Genomic DNA, 22,125 nt, shown 5'->3' with positions numbered 1-22,125 from the left:
TACAATTTTAATCCCGTCTCCGAATATTCCTTTTCTTGTGTAATCTTTGTCTAGTTTGTACCTTTTTAAATCGAAGTGTAAAATTTCACACAGTGATATTGAGATAGTTTTCTCACAAAAATTTCAAAGTTAAAGATAACTCATATTTTTTGTTAAATAGTAATTGAAGTAATGAGAATGAGTGCATGCTATATATAGGTCACTTTAAGCGGTCGAATTCAAAGAAGGCAATTTGATATGGAGCAAAATTTTAAAGAAAATTAAATTTTTATATTTACAAAGAATATTATTATTTTTGGATAAAAAGTATTATTTTTATTGATTCGTAATTGAATTTTTAGAATCATTGTTTCTCCCTTTTTAAAATGATACGAACAAAAGTTAAAAAAAATACAACAGTTCTAAGTTTATAAATTCTGATATATATATATAGGTCGAATTGAATAATCCGATTAGACTATCTGAAAAATCATAATCAAATTTTGAAGTTATACAAATATCAATTGTTATACATAATATAAGAGAAAAACTAGATTTGATATAGTGGTAAAAAACAACACCTTCGTGTAGGAGGTAATGAGTTCAAAATTCAGATAAAATCCATTAAATGAAAGTTAATAGATTAATATCTTAAAAAAACAATACATAATATCAAAGACCTGAAGTTATTATTAATAGTAGTGAAATGGAAAATGGTGCGTGTGTGGGTGTCAATAAAAAGTGAGAAGAGGATATTTAAAATTTTCGTATATCTTGTTAAGTACGACAAAGTGGATGTATATTTGTATCATTTAATTAATGCAATAGTAGATTAATATTTTGCACAATTTTTTGATCAATTTTTTTTCTAAAGAATCATATTTAATTTATAAGTTCTAAGTTTTTCTTTACAAATATGCATAAATGTTATCAACAATAATATTCTATCTCATAATTTAAAATTTTTTTAACTTATATGTCATGCATATTGCATATAGAAGTTCTAAGTGATCTATGATCTATCGTCTGCATATTGCAAACCACATTCTAACAGATGACGGGTTTTGTTAATACAAAATTTAAATTATAATAAGTACTTCTACAATTTTTATTTAGCCACAAAATCTTGCAAGTTCTAAATGTCAAAATTTAACAAAGCCTTCCGGACTCGGTGACAAACCCGTATTCAGATAGTTTGGCAGATAGCGGAGCACCTAGCTCATGTTGGCAAAAATTATTACTTATTTCACCCTAGTTAGCATATCTCGTATGGTTACGCACTTCCGCTCCAGGCGCAGCGATTGTTTCTCTTCGCTATAACACTCAACAACAGGCGGTCAGGCAGAGCCGAATCGCCAAATTCCCATTTTACCCCCTGATTCTTCCCCGCCTTTCCCTTCTAGTTCTTGGATGCCAGTGCTGCGCGCCTCTTCTTCGCAAATCCTCAGGTTCTTCTCTTTTCGTGCATTTGGCCCTTCCGGTTTCCTGTTCTTTTCATCACCTTTTCTCCTTTCTATTATCCAGTTTGAGAAAATCCCTTTTGGTTATAGCTCTCAGGTCATGTGCCTATTTTACGCTTATACGGTTATACCCTTGTAAAAGATATCAGTTGCAGTTAAGTCCTCTGCAATTTACTTATTTACGCAATACACGCATTCTGAATATAGTTTCAACTTTCAGGAGTATACCAAAAATGTTTCTAATGAGGGAACCAAAATTGAAGCTTCTTATGCTTTTTACTGAACCTCTTATCGTTGTCGTTCACTATGATTGCAGTAACTGTTGGCTTCTTCGTTGGAAGTCAAGAGCTGGTGCCTCAGTTCTGATTAGAAAACTTGAGGGGATGAAACCGCAACCTCGTTGTTCCTATTCGTCCCGATCGGCTTCTCGAGTTGCAATTACCAAGCAAGCTCGAAAATCAAATGAGGATAGTGTTGATTCTATTATAAAGGTATGTTTTCACTTTTCACCAATGCTTTATAATAATTTCATTTATTTCAGAGAATCTAACCCCCTTTTATAATATGTAGGATGATGCAACTTCAATCTCTTCTGAGATCGAGCAAGTCAGGAGAGACCCTGATAAGGTTCAATCGATGACTGTGAGAGAATTAAGGCAAATTAATAGGTGCTGATCTGAGTGATTATATTATATTTATTTTGTTTTGTAAATTTAAATTTGATTGTGGTGTCTAATTAACTTTATGTTACTTTGCAAACAAAAGGAGTGTAGGAATCTCGACCAGAGGTACAAAGAAGGACCTGGTCTCGGCACTGTTGAGCTCTGTTGAGGAAACCAACAATGGTATAGATTTGTTAATTGTTATATATATATTTTTAAAAAGAACAGTACAATCATATGGCCTGTTTCATTCGCTAGTGAAACACAGTATTATATTTTGAACAGGATTATCTGAATTTTTACATCAGAAATATAATGTTTATCCTAATGTGAATTAATTAAAGGTTTTGCTTTTGAGTTTGACAGGTAAGAGTTCATCCTCATCAGCAATGGAAAATATAGCGTCAAAAAGGAAAGAAGTTTCCACTGCAATTGAAGAAACTGTGGAATGTGCTGCAATGATTTCCAAACCAACTAACAAGCAAAAGAGAAGTAGAAGTAAGGAGAAATTGGTTCAATCTACTGTCATTGAGGCCAATGCTACAACTGAAGTTAGCCAGCTTGAGTTATCTGCCAAGTCACACGAAATTTTCGGTATTCCTTTTGCAATTAATGATGTAGATTTCTTTCTGTGAATTACATCTTGCATTTTACATCATTGCAGACTATGTCTAAATGTACAAATTGCATCACGGGCTTCTATTATATACAACTAGCAGCGAACAATTTCTGATTATTAAACCAAGAGACTTGCAAGTTATCTACTCAAAGCTTGTTGGAATGGATCGATTCTGGTCCTGGATAATTTTGTGTTCCTTTTGGTGGTTACTATACTCCAGTTTATAAACAATAGTATTATTGTAAAAGCATGTGATGATGGTAAGCATGCTGGATTTGCGTGTATTTATCTTGTGTTTGAATCCCACATCCAGCCTTTTATTCCAGAATTTTAATGGTGTTTCAGTATTGAAATTCCAGTGTTTCATCAGTTTCTTCCAGAAAAGTATTCATTCAAGTCGAGAACTGATTAGAATTTGGCCCGGAACAGAATATGGGCATCTGTGTTCTTTTTTTCATTGTGGGAACAGACATAAAATTGGAATACCGGCCAGAAGGGAACAGATTGACGAGCCTAATCTAATCTCTTGTGATATGTTTTGTAGGGGGGTAATATTGAGTGACAAGGGGATAACTCTCATCCCCACTCTCACATGAGATAGGAGTTATCCAGTGGTGATTGGAGTGTCTCATTATATCTCTTACAAACATAGGCTTTTTAAGGAAAAATATAAGTCAAGTTTTGGGTGTAAAAAACATATTACAAAAATACCAGTTACATTGAGTGTGATGTCAAAACTTTGCTAATTTACTTGTTATTTGTTTCACATAGTCTTGATTTAAACAGTCAGGTGTTGTTTCCAAACAACAAAAAACAAAATGAGGTTTTGGTTGTCATTAGCAAATGTAATCAAATGACGTAGGTGGAATTGTTATAATGATGAGCAGACACATCAGTAATTGGTCAGTTAATTTTCTTTTCCCCTTTCAAATGAAGTTGGCCAAGGAGAACCATGGACTATAGTGGCTCACAAAAAGCCAAGGCCTGAGTGGATTGCATACAACCCAAGAAGTATGAGACCCCCTCCACTTTGTCGAGATAGTGAAAAGTTCATAAAGCTTCTCTCTTGGAATGTTAACGGATTGCGTGCTCTGGTGAAATCAAAGGGCTTTTCTGCGATTCAGCTTGCTCAGAGGGAGGATTTTGACGTCCTGTGCCTTCAAGAGACCAAAATTCAGGCAAGAGATGATATAACCGTCATCTGTCTTTACTTTATCATAGTGCTAGGGATCGCAACACAACGGTTAACTTGGTGAATAATGTTTACCATGGAGGCATTTGTCATTTCCTGTGTGGTTGTTATTATTATTTTTTTGTTTGTAAGGTTATTGGATTAATGCAAATTCTGAATGGGGTTGTTCTTTTTTATTTATTTACAGGATAAAGATGTAGAAGAATTGAGAGAGCTTATTGAAGGGTACAGCAATAGCTTTTGGACATGCAGTGTTTCCAAGCTTGGCTACTCTGGCACTGCTATTATTTCACGTGTATTCTTCTTAATTAATATACATTCACCACATGCTGAGATATATAAATGTTAATAATTATTGAACAAATGAAGAGTTCTAACAGTAAATTGATTAGATCCTGGTCTCTTAAAATTTACATCATCTTGAAAAATGGTAATGACTACTGTCTTTATCTCTTGCAGATAAAACCAATCTCCATCTCATATGGACTTGGTGTACCTGACCATGACTCAGAGGGGCGACTTGTGACAGTGGAGTTTGATAATTTCTATTTGTTGTGTAGCTATGTACCTAATTCTGGCGACGGCCTAAGAAGATTGGTATATTATTCTCTCCCAATTATAGAATGAGTGATGATGTCATGTGAGAAGTAGGTAGCTAAAGTTTATGATTATGATTTTTTTTTCTTTTCTGGCAGAATTATAGAGTTACAGAATGGGATCCATGTCTTAGTAACTACATGAAGGTACGGTCACTAATTGCCTGATTGACCTTGTTTTTATGGGAACTTCTAAATTTGTCGACCTGTCAATGAATTTGGGATAACATGAATGATATCAACTAATCTATAAACTGTCTTCTTTGTAAAAAGATAAAACTACCCCTTGTTTTCCACTCATATATGTCAAGATAAACACTGGATCAGGGGATAGTTTGGTAATTTTTGTAAGGTTTAGATTTCATTTTTTGCGAGGTTTTATGTTTTATTTTGACATTCACGGGTGCACTTGACCTTTTTACTTATGTTATTTGTAGGAATTGGAGAAATTTAAACCTGTAATTTTAACTGGGGATCTAAACTGTGCCCATGAGGAAATTGACATCTTTAACCCTGCGGTACTCATTTTGTCTGTTATTAATTATTTATTTTGTTATCACACTTTATGAAGAATATGGGATGATTTCTTGTTCTGGATTTAACTGTATGATTCACAGGGAAACAAAAGAACTGCTGGATTTACAATTGAAGAGAGAGAATCATTTGAGAAATGCTACTTATCAAAAGGGTTTGTCGACACCTTTAGGAAACAACATCCTAATGCTGTGGGGTATACCTACTGGGGTTACAGGCACGAGGGGCGGAAATCCAACAAAGGTACTGTTACTTCCACCATGCTACCGATAACAAGAATATATCATATTTACATATGAAAGGCTATATATTTCATGTTAGTTATGCAGATGTCACTGCTAATCTTTTAACGTTAATTTTAATTTCCTGCATGCCTAGGTTTCTGTTGAATTTCAAATAAGAAATGCTGTGTTGATGTTAAATAAAGTTTCTTTAGAGCTGCTCCCTTTTTTGTGTATGTATTTAAGTGCGAGTAGAGCTAGGGTGTTCTTAAGTTCACCAAGTCCTTTGGTGAACTCAAGTCTAAAAATCCGTCAAATCGACTTCAAATGATGAATCCGAACCGTTGAGACCCACCTACCTTACGAGTGATGCGTCTACATGTGAAAATTTTAAACATTTGAATTAATTTAGTATAAAGTCAAGCGGTCAAAAAACGTTCAAAAAATGAATACATTAAAATTAATTTATTAAGCTTCTAATTTTGACCGCTTGACTTTATACTAAATTAATTCAAATGTTAAAATTTTTCACATGTAGACACATTACTCGTAAGATAAGCGGATCTCAACAGTTCCGATTCGTAAGTTGAAGCCGATTTGATAAATTTTAGACTTTAGTTCACTAAGGGGCTTGGTGAACTTAAGAACGCCCTAGTTCTACTCTTTAAGTGCTATCAGAAAAGAGTGAAAATCTGATACAACCTTGTACTTATCAGGTTGGAGGCTAGACTATTTTCTCGTGTCAGAGTCGATAGCTGATAAGGCTTATGATTCGTATATTGTACCTGATATTGGAGGAAGCGATCACTGCCCAGTTGGTCTTGTTTTGAAGCTTTAGATCTCATTTAACATTTATGTTTGTTTAGTTTATGTCTAAAATCTGACAATTATAGATCTTAGCCGAGAGAATTAACTCGTGCATCTTTTGGTAGAATTTTGTTATCTCCTGGTTTTTCTAGTTTCTGAAGATATACTGATCTTGGTGTAATGTTAAAAACTGTGTTTTATTCTCAGGGGCTGTTGTTGAATTAGACCCTTGCTATTTTACGAGTTCTATTATGTTCTCTCCAACGCCACCAAATTTTGTTGAAGTTTCACTAGTCGTGGATTTTGGTATGTATTCTGTACTGGAGCGGCAGTTGCGTACCAATTCAGTGTTGTACAAAACCAGCCGCCAGAGGTTTTATTTTCCTTTCTGTCAGGAAAGCCTCGCATAAGATACCAAAATAAACAGTATGAATATCGAGAGGTTGTGTGATTAAAAAAAAAAAGTCTAGATGACAAAATTATGAAACCAACCACGAGAAAAATGCAACTAACTTGGATGAAATTACGAAGGTAATTCTCTGGTGAATAATATACATATAATATTTCTTTAACTAATACCTAATACTCTAAATAGTACAGGTGTTCTGAAAATTACGAAAACACAACATATGAATTTAACAGGTAACATCTTATTGCTAAACAAAAGTAAACTACTTTAAAAAAGTGTAACATCTTGTAGGTAAAGTTAAAAACCCTATTTATCACCGGGTCCAGTCCAACCGATGCCAGGTCTAGAAACCTCTACCACCTCACCTTCTTCCTCTTCAAATCCGCGCGCATCTCTAAGAGATTCCTCAAAATCCGTGGCATCGCTCATGACAGGAAGGAAGCTGCCGATGTCATCTCTTGCACCAAAGCCACCAGCTTTCTCTACATCCTCAGGTGTAATCTCTGCTTCCATTTCGACATCTCCTCCGGTGTGATTCTTTTCTAAGTACTCTTTTGAATTGCCCTTTTCTTCGCTTTCTTCATTGGATTCTCCTACTTGGCGACTAGCGTCATTTGGTTCAGTTTCTGGTACCTTTTCTAGTTTTGGATCCATTGAACGATCAACAAAACAATCGAAATACAGATTTTCAGCCAAATCACAAAAACCAAACTAGAGAGAACTGTGCTTCTCTGATTAATTCTCTCTTCTGCTTGATCTACTGCTTAAAAGTTCTGTATATCTTTATCTATAGCATAACTCAGGAATATAAACTTTTCATTAAATTCTGGCATTTACACGTCACATAGCGAGACACGTGTAAGTTCTAGATTGTGCTAATTAGAATTTCACGTTGCCCCTCAAACACCTAGAAATTACGTATAGCCCCCTCTAAAATTCATGATACTGCATTTAACAAATTATCCAATAAACTGTGTTTTCTAATAAAACTCATTTTAAATTTATAAAGTGCTTACTTTATGTTTTTTATTAAAAAATAAAAAATACATAACATGTTTCATTGTTAATGTGTCATGAGCATAAATAGATAAATAAATTATTTGCTCTCAAAAATAATATTTTTTTACATTACATATTTTTTATTTTTTAACAAAGAATAAAATAGATACTTTATAAAAATAAAATGAGTTTTAATAAAAAAGACAACAAACATGATAAATTTGTGAGTTTTGAAATTTAGAGAGGTAAATATGATATTATAAATTTTAGAGGAGAAAATACATAATATCGAGATTTTAGACGGGTATACATGAAATTTCCCCTTTTTTTCATATCTGATCCCCAATAGTCACTATATTTCACCTTTGGGCCCGCAATGGCCTGTTTAAAAGGCAATATCTGATTTATTCAATGCTTCCCGAGCTGTATGTATTTTTCTAGAGCATATTAATCCAAAGTTACTATTGGGCTAACAAAAGCTCCAATACAAACAAACTAGAAAGAGAGAAGAAAGGTGAAATTAAACCACCCAATCACTGATAGCTTCTATCAGTTTTTCAAAAAAAAAAAAAAAATTAAACCACCCAAAGATTCTCATATTGTATATTCGCACTTGGAGAAAAAAGATGAATTATTTACTAAACAACAAATATCATACATTCAGAACATAAATAGTTTATATATGGATACAGCGTATATCTCCAATGTATCTGCAACTATCCCGATCACATCCAATGTATCTGCAACTATCCCGATCACAAATAAATCCAAAATAAATAAATAAAAAGCAACAACACAACAAAAATGAACACAAAAGAACAACACCATCCCCTCTACAGTCTAATTCGAAGGAAATTAAGAGAAATCAACATGGTACACCTCGCTCATATCTGGCGTATATAGACCAAAATGTTGTTCAACACCTTCTGGTTTTTGATTTTCATTGAACATAGCAAATAAGTAAGTCTCTAATTCCTTTCCTGGCCTTCTTGGTGTGCCTTTTTTCACATGAGCGATCACATTATTGTTATAAGTCTGTGCATTTTCAACAGTTGCGCCAGGTGCACCGCCGCCAGATGGCCAGCCTGTCTCTGACACCACCACTTCCACGCTGGGCCCGCCTGACTTCTCCAATGCGGCATATACAGAGTCCACGATCGCGTCAAAGAGGTTGCTGTACTGAACGCCGCCATCTAACACCACAGTTTGATGCATGCTGAAAAGTGCGTAGTCAAGATGAACCTCTTTGGAGTTTGAGGTATAAGAGAAGTACGGGTATACGTTTACGAGTAAGGGGTAGCCTTTGGATTCCAAGAATGCGGCGATTGGTGCCAGGTAGGATGAGGAAGAAGCAGAGAAAGTGCCTTGGGATGGTGGATACGAGTAACCGAGTACCTAAAGAAAAAGAAGATAAATGTAAGGGTGTTAAGAAAAATAATGGCAATAACATAGCTTGCAACAATTTAATTTTGTAAATAGAAATCAATTTCATATCTTTGTTTATGGGTGCATATTTTATTTTAAATGTTTTTCTTAGTTACTACTGTAGTACTGCTTTCAAACTGCATAATTATCATTTCAAACATAATGCAAGGAAATGGAAGAGAAAAAACTGAAGAAAATACTCATAGAAGTATAGAACCATGATTTTGGTTTAATTATTAAGTACCACAATTTTCAATGAATATATCAAATTAAAATTAAAATAGCCTCAAGCACACCTGAGTTGATACAGCAGTAGTTACTGGAATACTAAATCCTGCAGCTTTCACCGCTGCATCCAAATTCCGCATTGCTGGCAGCACATATGCTGCCAAATCACCGGGGATTACCTCATTCCCGGCATCGATGCACTTAAAGTGCACCGACCCTGCGAAAGGGGCCACATTGGTCTGGACCCAGGTGGCAGCGTATGATTGGCTAGAGGCAAAGTGCTGGAGATCCTCATTTAGTGTACCTAGGATTACAGAGATGCCAGATCCTCTGAGAGCATCCAGGGCATTTTGGTCAGGGTGGAAAAGGCGTAGGCTTCGAATGCCTCGAGATTTGTAAAGGGATATCACCTTGTCTGGTGAAGGCAGGTTGTCGCCTAGCATGCCGTAGTTGACACCTACGGCTTTAACTCCTGCATGGGGATCATTAGAAAAATTAATACTGATGTTGAAAAATTGTTTAATATATCTCCAATAATTCTCATGTTGTCAATAAATTTTTTTTTTAATGGTTGCCTTCAACTGTCCATTTTAAATTAATAATAATGGACTTTGTTTGTTACAACCCTTTATGAGTTGTATACTTTTGTTTATGGATTTATGTTCTTGACGAGTTGGTGTGAAGCGGAACAAAAAACTTTGTACATGTATATTTATAAGTTTGACTGATCATATACTATATGTACTTGTGGTTTAAATTTAAGAATTAGATAGTAGTGGTTGCAACTGCCTCAGGAAAATTAAGAGATTGCTCTTCTCAACAAGCAACGTCATATACCTCGGTTTGGACATTGGACTAATTAATCAAATTTATTGAGGACCACTTCTCTTTTTGGACTAATTTTTTTTGTTTTTTCAAAACTACCCCATCTTATTTCCAAAATAAACGTCTCTCTATTGTAAAACTACCTTCTGAAAGATACTATTTTGTCCTTATCTTTGTGGTAGTTCAAAAAAAAAAAAAATGGGGGGTCGAAATTTAATTTATTATATATAAGACCGGAGTTCTCCAATGAAACAGACTAGGGAAAAAAAAAAAGAACCAAGTCTCAGAGGTCAAATTAATGAATAAGTAAGATTTGGAAAAAGAAAAAAATCTCAATTAATCTTCATGCACCCAAAAGGCTGATCAACTAATTTTTATCTTGAAATTAATTAATCATCTTTTTCATTAGTACGCAAGTTTCTTTAATTAATTAACTAATTAATTATGTAACTTTACTATGATTATTGTTATTATCAGATTTTTGAAAGATCACTATAGGGAAAAAAAAAAAACTTTAATGCGGAAATACAATAGTGATAAAACATTGAAGAATAAATATTGTTTTTGCTTCTATAATATTTCTATATTAAAGCTAAATATTCCATTCATTTTGAAATGCTACAATGCAATACGGCGAGCATACAATATTGTACAACAGAGAAGAAATATAATTCCATATCAGATTGCATGTCGATCCTGCTCGTTAATTCCTATAAACCTTGTCTTTAATTATTTTAGCGAAATAACTAAGACAATCATAACGTATCATCAATTTAATGCAATTTTAATGTAGCACTAAAATGTAAATAAAAGACCCAATTATATTATACCAAAATGATGTCAGTATTAATTAAATATAATTAAGAATATTAAACATACGTGGAAAAATGGAGAAGCTTGAACAGAGAAACCATATCGCGATCACACATATTCTGCATCCAGTTCGATCCATCCTCTCTTTCTCTCTCTATGGAGAATTATTTCCCGCTCTCTCTTTCTCTCTCTCTCTCTCTACGGAACTATGAACTTATGAAGTGTTTCTTTTTGTCTGGTTGTGCTGTGAAGAGAAATAAATAGAGAAAGAGATGACGAGCGAGAATAACTGCACACACCAAGAAAACTAGAGACCTAATTAACTATCTCTCTCTCTTGCTGCACGGAAAAGAGTGCACTGGTATCATACAAAGATTAGATATGTAACCTCTCTTCCATATATGTATATATAGATATGATATACAGCTATCCATTTAATAAGAAAACCGATTTTTACCATATTTAATTTATAGCTGGACTCGGTCTACGGATGATGATGATGCCATCAGGTCGTAATTCCACGATTTGTTTGTTAATGGGTGGGTTAATGCATTTGTCCTGCTACAAGTTCGTGGAGAATTAACGGGCGTGACATCAGGATCGAATTCGCCCAATAAATATGGTAAACTTTGAAATTGAAAATGAAGATATGAATCTGAGACACATTTGAAGTGTGAGAGACATGATGCATTTCAATGTAATTTCAAAGTTTTTGAGGGGTATACAAATTCTTGTAAATAAGCTTAAATTTTAATCTAAAAGAATAAAAAATGTTAGAGTGGAATATATATAGCGTTTTGTATTAGAAAATTTGTTAATTAATATGGAGATATCAGATTAGCTGATCAGATATAAAATTGAGAAATGAAAATCCACTAGAGCTATTAAGTACCGGCATCTCTTTCTTTTGTAAATTAATCATTTACTCTTAAACGCAATCCTTGAAGGAATATTAGTATCGAAATAAAATTATGAAATAATAATGCAATTTTACATAATGTGCATGTAAGAGTGCAAGCAGAAATTTGAATTTTCCAGTGTTTGGTAATGCTATTTCAATTATATGACTTGAGAATACAGCGCATTGTTAAAGCTCTCCAAAAATTTTACCATGTTACATTGAGTTATTTTCAAGAATATTTTTTAATGAGAGAATTTCATATATACTACTAAAAAACTATGAAATTATGTATTTATCATCTAAATTTATGTAATTATGTATTACTATCTAAAAATTTAGTAACTCACATATTTATCTAATTAATAAAAAAATGACATTAATTAAGTTTAATATTACATAAAATATAATTAATAAATTTTTTTGAATAAGAACAAGAGTCATGCTCCTATTTGATTGACTGTAATTGGTTACATTGTTTAGGGGTTTAAAGATTAAACCCCTTGATGTATTTACAAACAAGTACGCAAAATAAAATAAAAAAATAAATAAAAAAAATAGAGTAGAAAACATTTCTGATAAAGCAAAACCGAAAAAACCAACAAAATCAAAAGATATATGAGCCTCTTTCTTATTAAGGTATATATCTTCTATTCATTCAATTCCACTCCACTGGATCTCAATTTCTTCTAGTAGTTTTTCAATCGTCTTTGATTGCTTTCTAAAAAATTTTGTGCATCTCTCTCCACAAGATGAATATAGCGATCAACAATAGCTCTCGTAGCTGTTTCGTCCTTGTTTTATCCAACAAATATTTTTCAAAATAAATGGCTGTCGTCACCTGGTACCCAGGCTGCTGAAAACTTCGATTGAGCATTCGAATATAGCTGCTTTGAAAAAGGACAGTCTCTAAAAAGATGTTTCGTTTGTTTCCTCATTCAATCGACACAATTGGCAAATACAGACAAAGGAGAACCCCTCTTTTGTTCAGATTTTCAATAGTTAATATTCTACTTAGAAGCAGGAGCCATGCAAATATTTTGAACCAGGGTAGTATTGAAAGTTTCCATAATCTCTTTAATTTCTAATATAATTAATAAGTTATTTAGTTTCTTTTCTTTCTCTGCCCCTTCCTCTTTTACGCATAGATTTCCCTCCTGTCTTTTTTGATATAGCTTTCTCCTTCTCGCTAAAACTCTCTCCTCATCTCGTCTCTCCTGCTAAAATTCAGAGATTAGGATTCCAGCTCTAGCTTGATCATCTAAAAACAAGGTAATCACTCCAGGATTTTCAACAAAGCAACTCGTACTGAAGTCGATGCTCATATCGCATTAAATTACTAATTGAGTTTGAGAATACCGCATTTTGTTACTAGCTCAGTTAAAAATAGTGTGGATCTTTTAGCTGATGGAAACTCAAAGGGTCTGAGAGAAAGCATGGGTGCTAAGTTAATACTTAATTAACTATAATTTTAAGTATATTGAACATAATTAATGTGTCTTGAGTATATTTGATATATACTAAAGTTATATTGGGTAAATATGTTAGTTATTAGATTTTTAGATGGTAAATATGTAATTATACAAATTTAGATGATAAATACGTAATTTAACAATTTTTGAGTGGTATATATGAAATTCTCCCTTTTTTTAAAATTTAATTTATTACTATGATTCCAAGTTTTGTGTAGTGTTGTAAAATGCAGCCGCATGACTCACATATGCTGCCGCATATGCTTATGCAGTGGTCTTCTGCATACAAAATCTCATGCAGTTAAGTTCATGCAATTTTGAATATACGAGCACGTATACGGTCCATGCGGACTTAAAAAGCCTAAAAATTATTTTGCGGTGGAGAAAATTAAAATATATATAACATTTATAATATGGCAAAGAGCACAAATCACTAGACTAAATAAGTCTTTAGTATAAATTAGTTTTATTTTATCTATATTTCTTTAACAAAGCATAGTAAAACCGCATATGTACTTTTGCATACAAATCTGCATATGCGGCATGCAGTGGTCTTCCGCATGCATGAACAAAACCGCATTTTACAACACTGGTTTTGTGTGAAGACTGATACACAGTATGAGCTGGTGATATTTCCCAGATTTATGTGAAATTCCCTGATTGAGATGGATTACGAGATGACAAAAAAAATGCATCTAAGTCTTGATTCTTTGGAAATAAATCTGCTCCGATGTCAAAGAATTGTAGAGTGATTTCAAATCTTTTCTGGCATTTGTTTTGAGATTCGTTCATAAACAATAGTTTCTCTTGAGATTCGTGCATTTCATAAAATGAAGGGAGGGATTTTGAATCGCAGCAGATTTATTTCCCAATTCTTTTGGTATCCTGTACAGGGGGCAGATGTGTATATTGGGAAAAGGACGCTGAGTCCAGTGAAATAATTTTTTTTATTTTTGTTTTCTAATTTTTAGAAAAAAAATATTACTATTAATTTTTCTCATAGAATGAAAATTACAAACATTCAGTTCTGCTTTCAATTTTCTGATTCCACTTTTGTGCTTCCGTAAACAATTCACAGCTTTATAATATTGACAGATCCAAGGGCAGATTTAGTATAATTGAACATGGTCAATTTATCCTCATTTATTTTAAATCTTTTATTGTTTATATATAATTTTCTATATAATTTAGAGTAAATACTATGAATATTGTAATATTGATCTTTATTCACATCATGAAATTTTTTATAATTAACCTTTGTAATTTAAAAGTTTTATAATTGACTACCATAACTTAAGACTCCGCCTCTGAAGTCTGAACAAACCAATAAAATAATGAACAACATTCGATTCAGTCTCCAATGACACGTGCAGTTAAACCACCAGTTTAATATTTTGCATCTTGCTTAAGTTTTGTTGTCAGCAAAGGATGGTGTTGACTAATTTATTTTGAACCTGTCGTATATTTACATTATCTAGTACTTGTAACAATTGACTTCTACAAATGTCTGCAGCGTTGGCACATATTTAAGACATTGTAAAAGAGAACTCGCTTTTATGATCAGGTGCGATCTTTATATCTTTATAAAATTTTGAAAAGGTCGAAGAAACAGGTGTACCATCAATTTCAAAAAAAAATAAAAAAAAGAAACCTTAGTTACAAAATCTATTTAGTTGAAAAGGTCGAAGAAATGGTAATGCATCAGTTGTATCCATTTTTTAATTTTCCTTTTGAAAGTGATAGCTTATTCTTTATGTTGAATTTAATAAGAACAACAAATATGAAAATTATACTTTTACTTATTCAACATAGTATTAAGTTGAACTTCATATTTTGGACAATAAATATAAATACTTGTTGATTCTGATATGAACATTTTACCTGTTTAATATAAAAACAATTAAATCTGCAGAATATAAGAACGATTTCTCTATGATTTTTATATTTTTTGCTTCCTTAGACTCAAAGTCTTACAATTATTTGAGCTCAAACACACGGTTCTCTACTAAAGTTGACAGCCAGCTGTTTAAACGAATAGAATAGTGAAACACAATGGCACTATCAGAAATTTTTATATTTAACGATTTTATCATATAAATCTATATTAGCAGTATAACAGTAGCTTTGCAGCATAGCTGCAATTTAGGGAATAGTTAGTGGTGTAGAAAAAAAAAGTTAATAATATTTTTTTTAATATTTATGTCCCGCGGGCAACTACTGAATACAGGTTGAAATTTGAATTCTCTATTTATGCCCCGCGGACAATAATTTGAGATCTAATATTGAAGCCTCAACTCCTAACGGAGCGTTTAGTTCGCACTAAGATTATTTCACAAAATAGAAGGATTTCACATAATATAATACCAAAGAATGTCATTTCAGAAAATGTACCATTACCATATTTAGTTTGCGCACCTTGCTTTTTAAACCAAGGTAATACCAGTAAGTACCACACTATTATGCTATCAGTCTGGCATAACCAGATTACCACACTAACAATCAGCCAAACAACTAATTTATTTACAAAACAAAACAAATTATGAATAATCAATTATAACAACTCTCATGCAACCGATCTACGTTCTCTCTCCGAAGGATTTACATGAAACATTAAATAAACAACTAAATGAACAAAACAACATCTCACGAACGATCAATTCAACATGCCCTAATAAAGAAACAACCAATTGCAAACACAAACCCTAACTGAACCCTAAAACAGCATTCAATACATCAGTGATGGCAGAGCAGAGTGGGCCGATAGAGAGAGTGGCTCTGTGCAATCTCAATTCTCTCGCGCGGATCATACATCGACTCATCTCTTATTGCCTGAAGAATTGCCTCTGTTGGAAGTTCCCTAAAATCCATGACAGAAAGAAATGCCCCATTAATTTTTGGATTTAGAGCAGATTAAAACCAATGGTTTGCTGAAATTGAAAACTAAAATCCTACAGTTCTAATGTTGTACATGTTTTTCTGATTATTTTCATTATGAAAGACCAAATCACCCCTTAAAGTTTCAAAATTAATGAACCATGCAAACAAATGCAACCAACCTATATATTAAAAACAAATGTCTCAGTTTCTCACCATCTATGAAGCAAGAAAAAATTAACTTGGCAATTTCTACTCAAAATTGGAAGAATAGCTTTCATTAATTTCAAAGTTTTCTCTCTTGATCCCAAGTTTAATTTGCACCTTAATTCTATTTAAAAAAAATGTGCGCACTAGATTCAACAAAAAAAAAACGATGCCCTGTACAGGGTGCATAAAGATACTGGGTAGTTACCTCTTGATCAAGATTTTGTGAAGAGTTTTAAGGATGGGGCATAGCTCGACTGGTGCAACAGGTTTTTTTGCCTCTGGATGGATAACACTTAGGCTGTCTTGACTCAGCAGCTCATAAAATGCATTCACAGCAGATACACCCTATACTACCAGAAAAAGAGAAAAAAATTATCCAATGAATTATTATCATGGTTGTTGTTGTCAATTCTTTCTTTTAGCGGCACCCACGGTAAAATTGCTGTAGTGATACAACAAGTTTCAACCCAGAAGCAATTTAAAACAAATTTGCTCAATTATATCCCAACTAAACCCATGCTTGACCCAATGACCCTAATATGAAACAACTGCTCTACTATTCCACTTGATACCAGAACCTAGTAAAACTAAAAATATGAAAAAAAAATCAAAACCTGAATGGTTCCTTTTCCTTTTATGCTGTCGCCCATATCTAGACTTAGCTCCTTTTTGGCAAGCATCTGACCGTACCATGAATTTCGGCCTTTAAGAAGCGTCACATAGGTGTCGGCCAGAAGTGGGCCAGCAAGCTTCTCAGGCTCTTCAGCCAACAGATGAGTTATGTATATCATTTCTGAGGTGCAAAGTGCAAAATAAACCGCCTTGCTCGTTGCGCTCTCATTGGTCAGTGCCGCCACCATACCTAAAAAGAATCCAATGCGGATACTCTTTGTTAGAGATACCACTGAAATGGATAGCTAAGGGCAGTTATCGGCATTGATAGTAGTATAACATCAGACTAAAAATTGTGAGGGGGGGGGGGGGGGGGGGGGGGGGAAGTTATATAAGTATGGCAAATTTCCATTCATATTACCTGCACCGATTGCATAAACATTCTTCAAACCTCCCATGACCTCATGTGTAATGAGATCGCCATTGTCCCAAACTATGAAATGGGGCTGCCTCAAAAATTTTGCAAGAGGCTTCCGCCACTTGTCAGAGCCACAAATTCGTGCATTTGCGTACTCTTTGTTGTAAATCTCTGATGCAATGTTAGGCCCACCGAGATATAGAATGTTCTCAATTGGAACACTAGCTGGTACAGAATATATCATTTTAGAGTGTAGATCATAATCAGGAAAATATCTACAAAACAATCATGTCTGGAAACCAATAGAAAAATCCTGCTAGTGAATATTTTTATTTTTATATCCTCTTTTTCTGTTTTTTTTTCCCATTTTTTTTTGACTGAGGATTATTCCAAGCAACAGCTAATAAAGCCAATGTAAAGGGGATAAATTAGATACGTACTTGCATTGCTGATCATCTGAGTAGGAGTAATGATTCTCGGCACTGGATCAATTGATGCCTCAATCCCCTTTGCCAGAGAAATTATCACTGGGTGCTCAATTCTCTCCTTACAATACTTGCTGATCTCCTCAAAAACCTCCCGGGTCTCAGTCGACGGCACCCCATTGATAACCAGATCTGCATCCCACACAGCCTCCTGCAAGTTTGTAACCACCTTCATGGGACACAACGGTGTGTCAATCATATTCAAACAAAACCCATCCCTCAGTATCTCATCTGCGTACAAAGTGCGGTCACCTAGCCGCCCCTCGACATACTTCAAGTATGCACATCTCCGAATAAGCCTACGCAAAACATCTTCTCTAGAGTTTATGACCTCAAAAAGGTGCTCGGCTGTGGTGCGATCAACCGCACGGCCAGGCCGGCGCCAAATGCGAATCTGGACCTTTTCGCGTAGGTGGCCATAAGCATCTTGCAAAAGTGCACAAAAGACACTGCCCCATGCGCCGGCACCGACGCCCACAATTTTCAATGGGTTGCCGTCGGTTTTGCCAAGGAGAGCCCGCAATTCATCCAGCTTTTCTTCAACAGTTGAGCCATTTGTGTGGTGCAAGTGGGACCCATTAGTGTTAGTAGCGGTGGTGTCTATGGGTGCTTCAATTGTGCCCACCATTTTGTTGATTTCTTTTAATAGAGAGAAAAAGTGGGTTTGTGAGATCAAAGGAATTGAGGAATTTTGAGAAGGAGAATTTGGTAGTACGATCTTCGATGAAATTAAAATACTATTAAATTGAGACCCCCCCAAGTTCTGGGATCTTCTCTTCGAGTAGGAATAAAGAAAGAGATTTGAGTTGGATGGTCTTAAGCTGAGCACAGCAATTTGAAATCTAAATTTCTACGAAAGATATTTGAGTTGGATAGTCTGAGAAAGAGATTTGAAGTAGGCCAATTTATTTCAGTCGGTAGAGAAACGAAGATATTGGAAGCAATAATCAGAGATATTTGCTCAATTGGGAGCGGAGAAAGTCGGCTAATTCAGACCAAATGACAACTAATCAACCAACCTAGGAAGCAGCATTAAAAACATATAAACGAAAAGGACCAAAACTTTTTCACCTTAAATTTCTTGACACAAAATTCGTTTCTTTTTGCGCACTCGCAATGTAGGTCACCAAAACCCAACAAAAAAAGGAAATGAGGTGGAATAGAATAGGTAAACGTGTCGGAAAATCCAAATCTCTGACCTTTTATTAAATTGCGTAGCTGAAAGCGCTCTTTATCTGAACTCGCGTGGAGTGGAATTGTCTACTTCGATATTTTCACCAAAATGGCACGGCACTACGGCAGCGAACCGAGTAAGACAGAGATAGGTGTGAGAAGAAAGGGATCGAAATATTGGAAAAAAAAGTGGGTGGTTTGAGGAAGAAACCGAGCCGTTTCGAAGCCGAGTCGCACTTGCACGAGTCTGAACTTCTCTGCGGCGGTCCAGGCTGATTAGAGAGAGACTCGTCGCATTCTTTTACAGTGGGTCGGTTTCCTGCTTTTGAAGAATACCGGCCATTTTTATTAATAACCAAAAAAAAAAAAGTTTTTTACAAAAGTAATCCCAAAATCTGAGTTTTTTCAAATATAACCAAACCGCCAGGCATGCTGGCGGTCCAGTTCCATATCAGACCGCCAGGAACCTGGGCGGTCCAGTAGGGACCAGACCGCCAGCGTTCTGGGCGGTCCGCTTTTTTTTTTTTTAGAGATCTGATTTTTTTTCTTAATATTTTCATTTGTGAAGTTTTAGTTTTTTTTTCTTAGAGTATTTGCCAAAAAATAAAACATTTGATATATTTATAAGTGATGTCGTAACTCTTTATAACTTTCAATTGATTTGTCAGTTGGATATCACGAGTCTAAAGATAACACTAATTAAGGACTTGGTCTTGATTCACAACTTTTTTTTTAAGAGAATAATTGGAGAGCAAGAGAGAGAATAATTGGATTATTCACTAGTGGAGAACTTGGAATTAGTGTCGGCTGTTTATGGGTATTAGTGTCGGACATTAGGCGACACTAATCGGGCTGATACTAATACTTTGTAAATAGCCGACACTAAAAGTAAGGCATTAGTGTCGGCTATTTATTAAAAAGCCGACACTAATGTTTTTTTTTTTTTTTAAATAAATTTCAAAAATTCACTATAAATCATAGAAAATTCTAAAAATGAAAATTTTTGTTCTGGAATGCTCATATATTTTTGCTGAACTATATATAAAACAAAGATATCAAATAATTCATCATAATTTACAAATAACACTCACCAAATAAAATATCATCCAAATTGCTAATTTATTGTTATTCTTATAAATGGTTTGTGCAAACCCTAAAACAGAAAATACATAAAAGACATCACGTCTGTTTAAATACAAACCCTAAAACAGAAAATACATAAAAGATACATAAAAGTGTTAGTTTGTAATAATCTAGAAGTCAATAATACGATAATTTATCATAAAGCTTTGTTCATGAATTGAATGTTTATTTATATATCATTTTGTTGCCTTGAGTATTATTGAATTTATGGATCATTTCGAGTTCATGACTGAAATTGTGAAACTCCATAATATAGATGATATATACTCTTAAAAGGTCACTGACCAAGGTAATTAGCAGGAACACTAATTACCGCGATAAGGTTAGTATGTGGATTAAAAGATGGTTAAGTTTTACAAACCACCTGATACGAGATGTCATTTTAATCACATAGATACATGTTCTAGGAACATGGTATTTGACAGACCCCGAATGAAACATTAAATAGAATTGTGTTCGTGTCATTTATGTTTTTCATTCAGTGTCACGTTCTACAGTATGAGGTATTTATCGTTCACACTGAGAAATATGTATGTGTGATTGTTATCCACCGCTGTCCGTAAAAAGCAGTCATAACGGTAGCTTTTCCATATGTATAGCTTAGCTGAGGAAGTGATAGTTTACCAAGAATACTATTTGTCCCTCGTATCTCTATACGAGCTATAGCATCACTGGGCCCCTTGATAGAGTAAGATTATCTGCTAGCGGTATAATTACAAGAGTAATTATATTTGATAATCTGCTCAAGATCAAGAAAAGATTAAGTTAGCAAGGATGACACACATCTACCTTGAAACTAATCTGATAGCTATGAGACAGAAGAACAGACACAAGTAAATTGTTTACTGGATCGTGATATTGTACAGTACAGCATCATCTGTGTAATTGGATGGTCATGATGTGTTGCCAGATGCCACCCATGACTAACAGAAGTTAAAACAGTTTTAACTCTGTTTACCAACATAACACAGATCCTATTGGGTCACACCATATAGGAGCTACTCGGAGAATCTTACTGATTAATTATAAATTGATTATAATTAATATTAAGATGGTTATAATTAATTATACGTGTTATAATTAAATTATAAATGTTATGTAAAAATAACAAGCAAAAACATTGGTTAATTTATAAACGTGTATGACACGTTGTATAAAAGTTAACCGGTTAATTTATAAATGTGCAGGACACATTGTATAAATTATCGAAACAACAAATAACCGCAAGAAAAATATATATATAATTATTCAGAATAATTATACGAATATTATTTGTGTTCGGGCCGAGGGCATTCGAGTCTTTTCAGATTCGTCCTTATCCGCATGACACGTCATCGATCCTATCCAGATGACACGTCATCGATACCGAAACAAATAACCGAAAGAAAAATATATATATAATTGTTCAGAATAATTATACGAATATTATTTGTGTTCGGGCCGAGGGCATTCGGGTCTTTTCAGATTCGTGCTTATCCGCATGACACGTCATTGATCCTATCCAGATGACATGTCATCAATCCTATCCACAAGGGCAAAATGGTCATTTCACACCTATGCCACCTTGCATGTGTAGAAGCATGGAGAAGAATGTGGAAGGGTGTGGAAGGGGTATTTTGGTCATTTCACATATAAAAGGATGAGGTATCAATGGCATATCTTGTAAATAGGCCGAACTTGGAGGGCATTTTGGTCTTTTGCAACCGAATCTAAACACTATAAATAGGGGTGGAGGGGTAGAGAGAGAAAGATATATTCACATATATACATATGCACATTCACATGTATCTTTTCGTGCAGAAACGAATCGGTATTTTCTCTCTTTCTCGGTTTCTCTCCCAAATAGTGTTTCGGTTGAGAAAAGAAAGTTATACGTAGTTGACGTATAATCTTGCGGGTTGTTGTGGAGAATATTTACGGGATCGATGAATAGTGTTTTACCGAATTTAGCGGTATGTCAGTTTTGCATATTGATGAAACTGAGCAACCGAAAATTCGTGTTTACGGGTTTTCGTCTTTTCCTCGTGAATAGTGTTTTTGCAGAATTCCGCGGTTTACGGTATTTCTGGCA

The 22,125-nt window shown here is 34.3% G+C and overlaps 4 protein-coding genes across 6 annotated transcripts; 1 reads left to right on the top strand and 3 right to left on the bottom strand.

The window, feature by feature from the left end:
• The first annotated feature begins 1,271 nt into the window (after positions 1 to 1,271).
• ARP (apurinic endonuclease-redox protein) lies at positions 1,272 to 6,327 on the top strand. 2 transcript variants are annotated; one of them, XM_078326696.1, is made up of 12 exons: positions 1,272 to 1,427; positions 1,756 to 1,930; positions 2,010 to 2,107; positions 2,205 to 2,284; positions 2,468 to 2,695; positions 3,657 to 3,898; positions 4,100 to 4,207; positions 4,372 to 4,509; positions 4,608 to 4,655; positions 4,946 to 5,026; positions 5,126 to 5,285; positions 5,980 to 6,327. In XM_078326696.1, exons 1-12 carry the CDS (start codon positions 1,390 to 1,392, stop codon positions 6,099 to 6,101), a joined length of 1,518 nt encoding a protein of 505 aa, XP_078182822.1. In that variant the 5' UTR covers positions 1,272 to 1,389; the 3' UTR covers positions 6,102 to 6,327. The 2 variants fall into 2 exon arrangements, with proteins under 2 accessions (XP_078182822.1, XP_078182832.1); XM_078326706.1 differs by lacking the exon at positions 4,608 to 4,655.
• A 246-nt stretch (positions 6,328 to 6,573) lies between these two features.
• Positions 6,574 to 7,254, bottom strand: LOC144550405 (uncharacterized). The gene has a single exon (XM_078298557.1). The coding sequence runs from the start codon at positions 7,131 to 7,133 to the stop codon at positions 6,786 to 6,788; it is 348 nt and encodes a 115-aa protein (XP_078154683.1). The 5' UTR covers positions 7,134 to 7,254; the 3' UTR covers positions 6,574 to 6,785.
• An 864-nt stretch (positions 7,255 to 8,118) lies between these two features.
• Positions 8,119 to 11,152, bottom strand: LOC144550394 (putative glucan endo-1,3-beta-glucosidase GVI). The gene is made up of 4 exons (XM_078298549.1): positions 10,836 to 11,152; positions 9,200 to 9,603; positions 8,208 to 8,873; positions 8,119 to 8,177 (listed from the first exon to the last, which is right to left on the bottom strand). Exons 1-3 carry the CDS (start codon positions 10,906 to 10,908, stop codon positions 8,334 to 8,336), a joined length of 1,017 nt encoding a protein of 338 aa, XP_078154675.1. The 5' UTR covers positions 10,909 to 11,152; the 3' UTR covers positions 8,119 to 8,177; positions 8,208 to 8,333.
• A 4,597-nt stretch (positions 11,153 to 15,749) lies between these two features.
• On the bottom strand, positions 15,750 to 19,247 carry LOC144543627 (putative glycerol-3-phosphate dehydrogenase [NAD(+)] 2, cytosolic). Of its 2 annotated transcripts, none has more exons than XR_013508024.1 (5): positions 17,694 to 19,084; positions 17,257 to 17,478; positions 16,838 to 17,085; positions 16,429 to 16,573; positions 15,750 to 15,996 (listed from the first exon to the last, which is right to left on the bottom strand). XR_013508024.1 is itself a non-coding variant. In XM_078291963.1 (5 exons), exons 1-5 carry the CDS (start codon positions 18,364 to 18,366, stop codon positions 15,873 to 15,875), a joined length of 1,407 nt encoding a protein of 468 aa, XP_078148089.1. In that variant the 5' UTR covers positions 18,367 to 19,247; the 3' UTR covers positions 15,750 to 15,872. The 2 variants fall into 2 exon arrangements, 1 of the variants encoding a protein (XP_078148089.1); XM_078291963.1 differs by having other exon boundaries at positions 16,429 to 16,568; positions 17,694 to 19,247.
• Between the last annotated feature and the right edge of the window lie 2,878 nt (positions 19,248 to 22,125).

Source organism: Carex rostrata, chromosome 2, assembly GCF_964058835.1.
Source record: "Carex rostrata chromosome 2, lpCarRost1.2, whole genome shotgun sequence".
In the NCBI taxonomy this organism is placed as follows: Eukaryota; Viridiplantae; Streptophyta; class Magnoliopsida; order Poales; family Cyperaceae; genus Carex; species Carex rostrata.
This window is presented reverse-complemented; position numbering and strand designations above follow the sequence as displayed.

Bases quoted from the DNA above. Each gene is read 5' to 3' on its own strand.
- LOC144550405 (XM_078298557.1), bottom strand. From the start codon at position 7,133: ATGGATCCAAAACTAGAAAAGGTACCAGAAACTGAACCAAATGACGCT.
- LOC144550394 (XM_078298549.1), bottom strand. From the start codon at position 10,908: ATGGATCGAACTGGATGCAGAATATGTGTGATCGCGATATGGTTTCTC. The intron at 9,604-10,835 runs GTATGTTTAATA...ATCCCCATGCAG, and splicing joins AAGCTTCTCCATTTTTCCAC to GAGTTAAAGCCGTAGGTGTC. The intron at 8,874-9,199 runs GTGTGCTTGAGG...CTTTTTCTTTAG, and splicing joins CTACTGCTGTATCAACTCAG to GTACTCGGTTACTCGTATCC.
- LOC144543627 (XM_078291963.1), bottom strand. From the start codon at position 18,366: ATGGTGGGCACAATTGAAGCACCCATAGACACCACCGCTACTAACACT. The intron at 17,086-17,256 runs GTAATATGAATG...GATTCTTTTTAG, and splicing joins TGTTTATGCAATCGGTGCAG to GTATGGTGGCGGCACTGACC. The intron at 16,569-16,837 runs GTTTTGATTTTT...CTGGTAGTATAG, and splicing joins AAGGAAAAGGAACCATTCAG to GGTGTATCTGCTGTGAATGC.
- ARP (XM_078326696.1), top strand. From the start codon at position 1,390: ATGCCAGTGCTGCGCGCCTCTTCTTCGCAAATCCTCAG. The intron at 1,931-2,009 runs GTATGTTTTCAC...TATAATATGTAG, and splicing joins GTGTTGATTCTATTATAAAG to GATGATGCAACTTCAATCTC. The intron at 4,208-4,371 runs GTATTCTTCTTA...TATCTCTTGCAG, and splicing joins GCACTGCTATTATTTCACGT to ATAAAACCAATCTCCATCTC.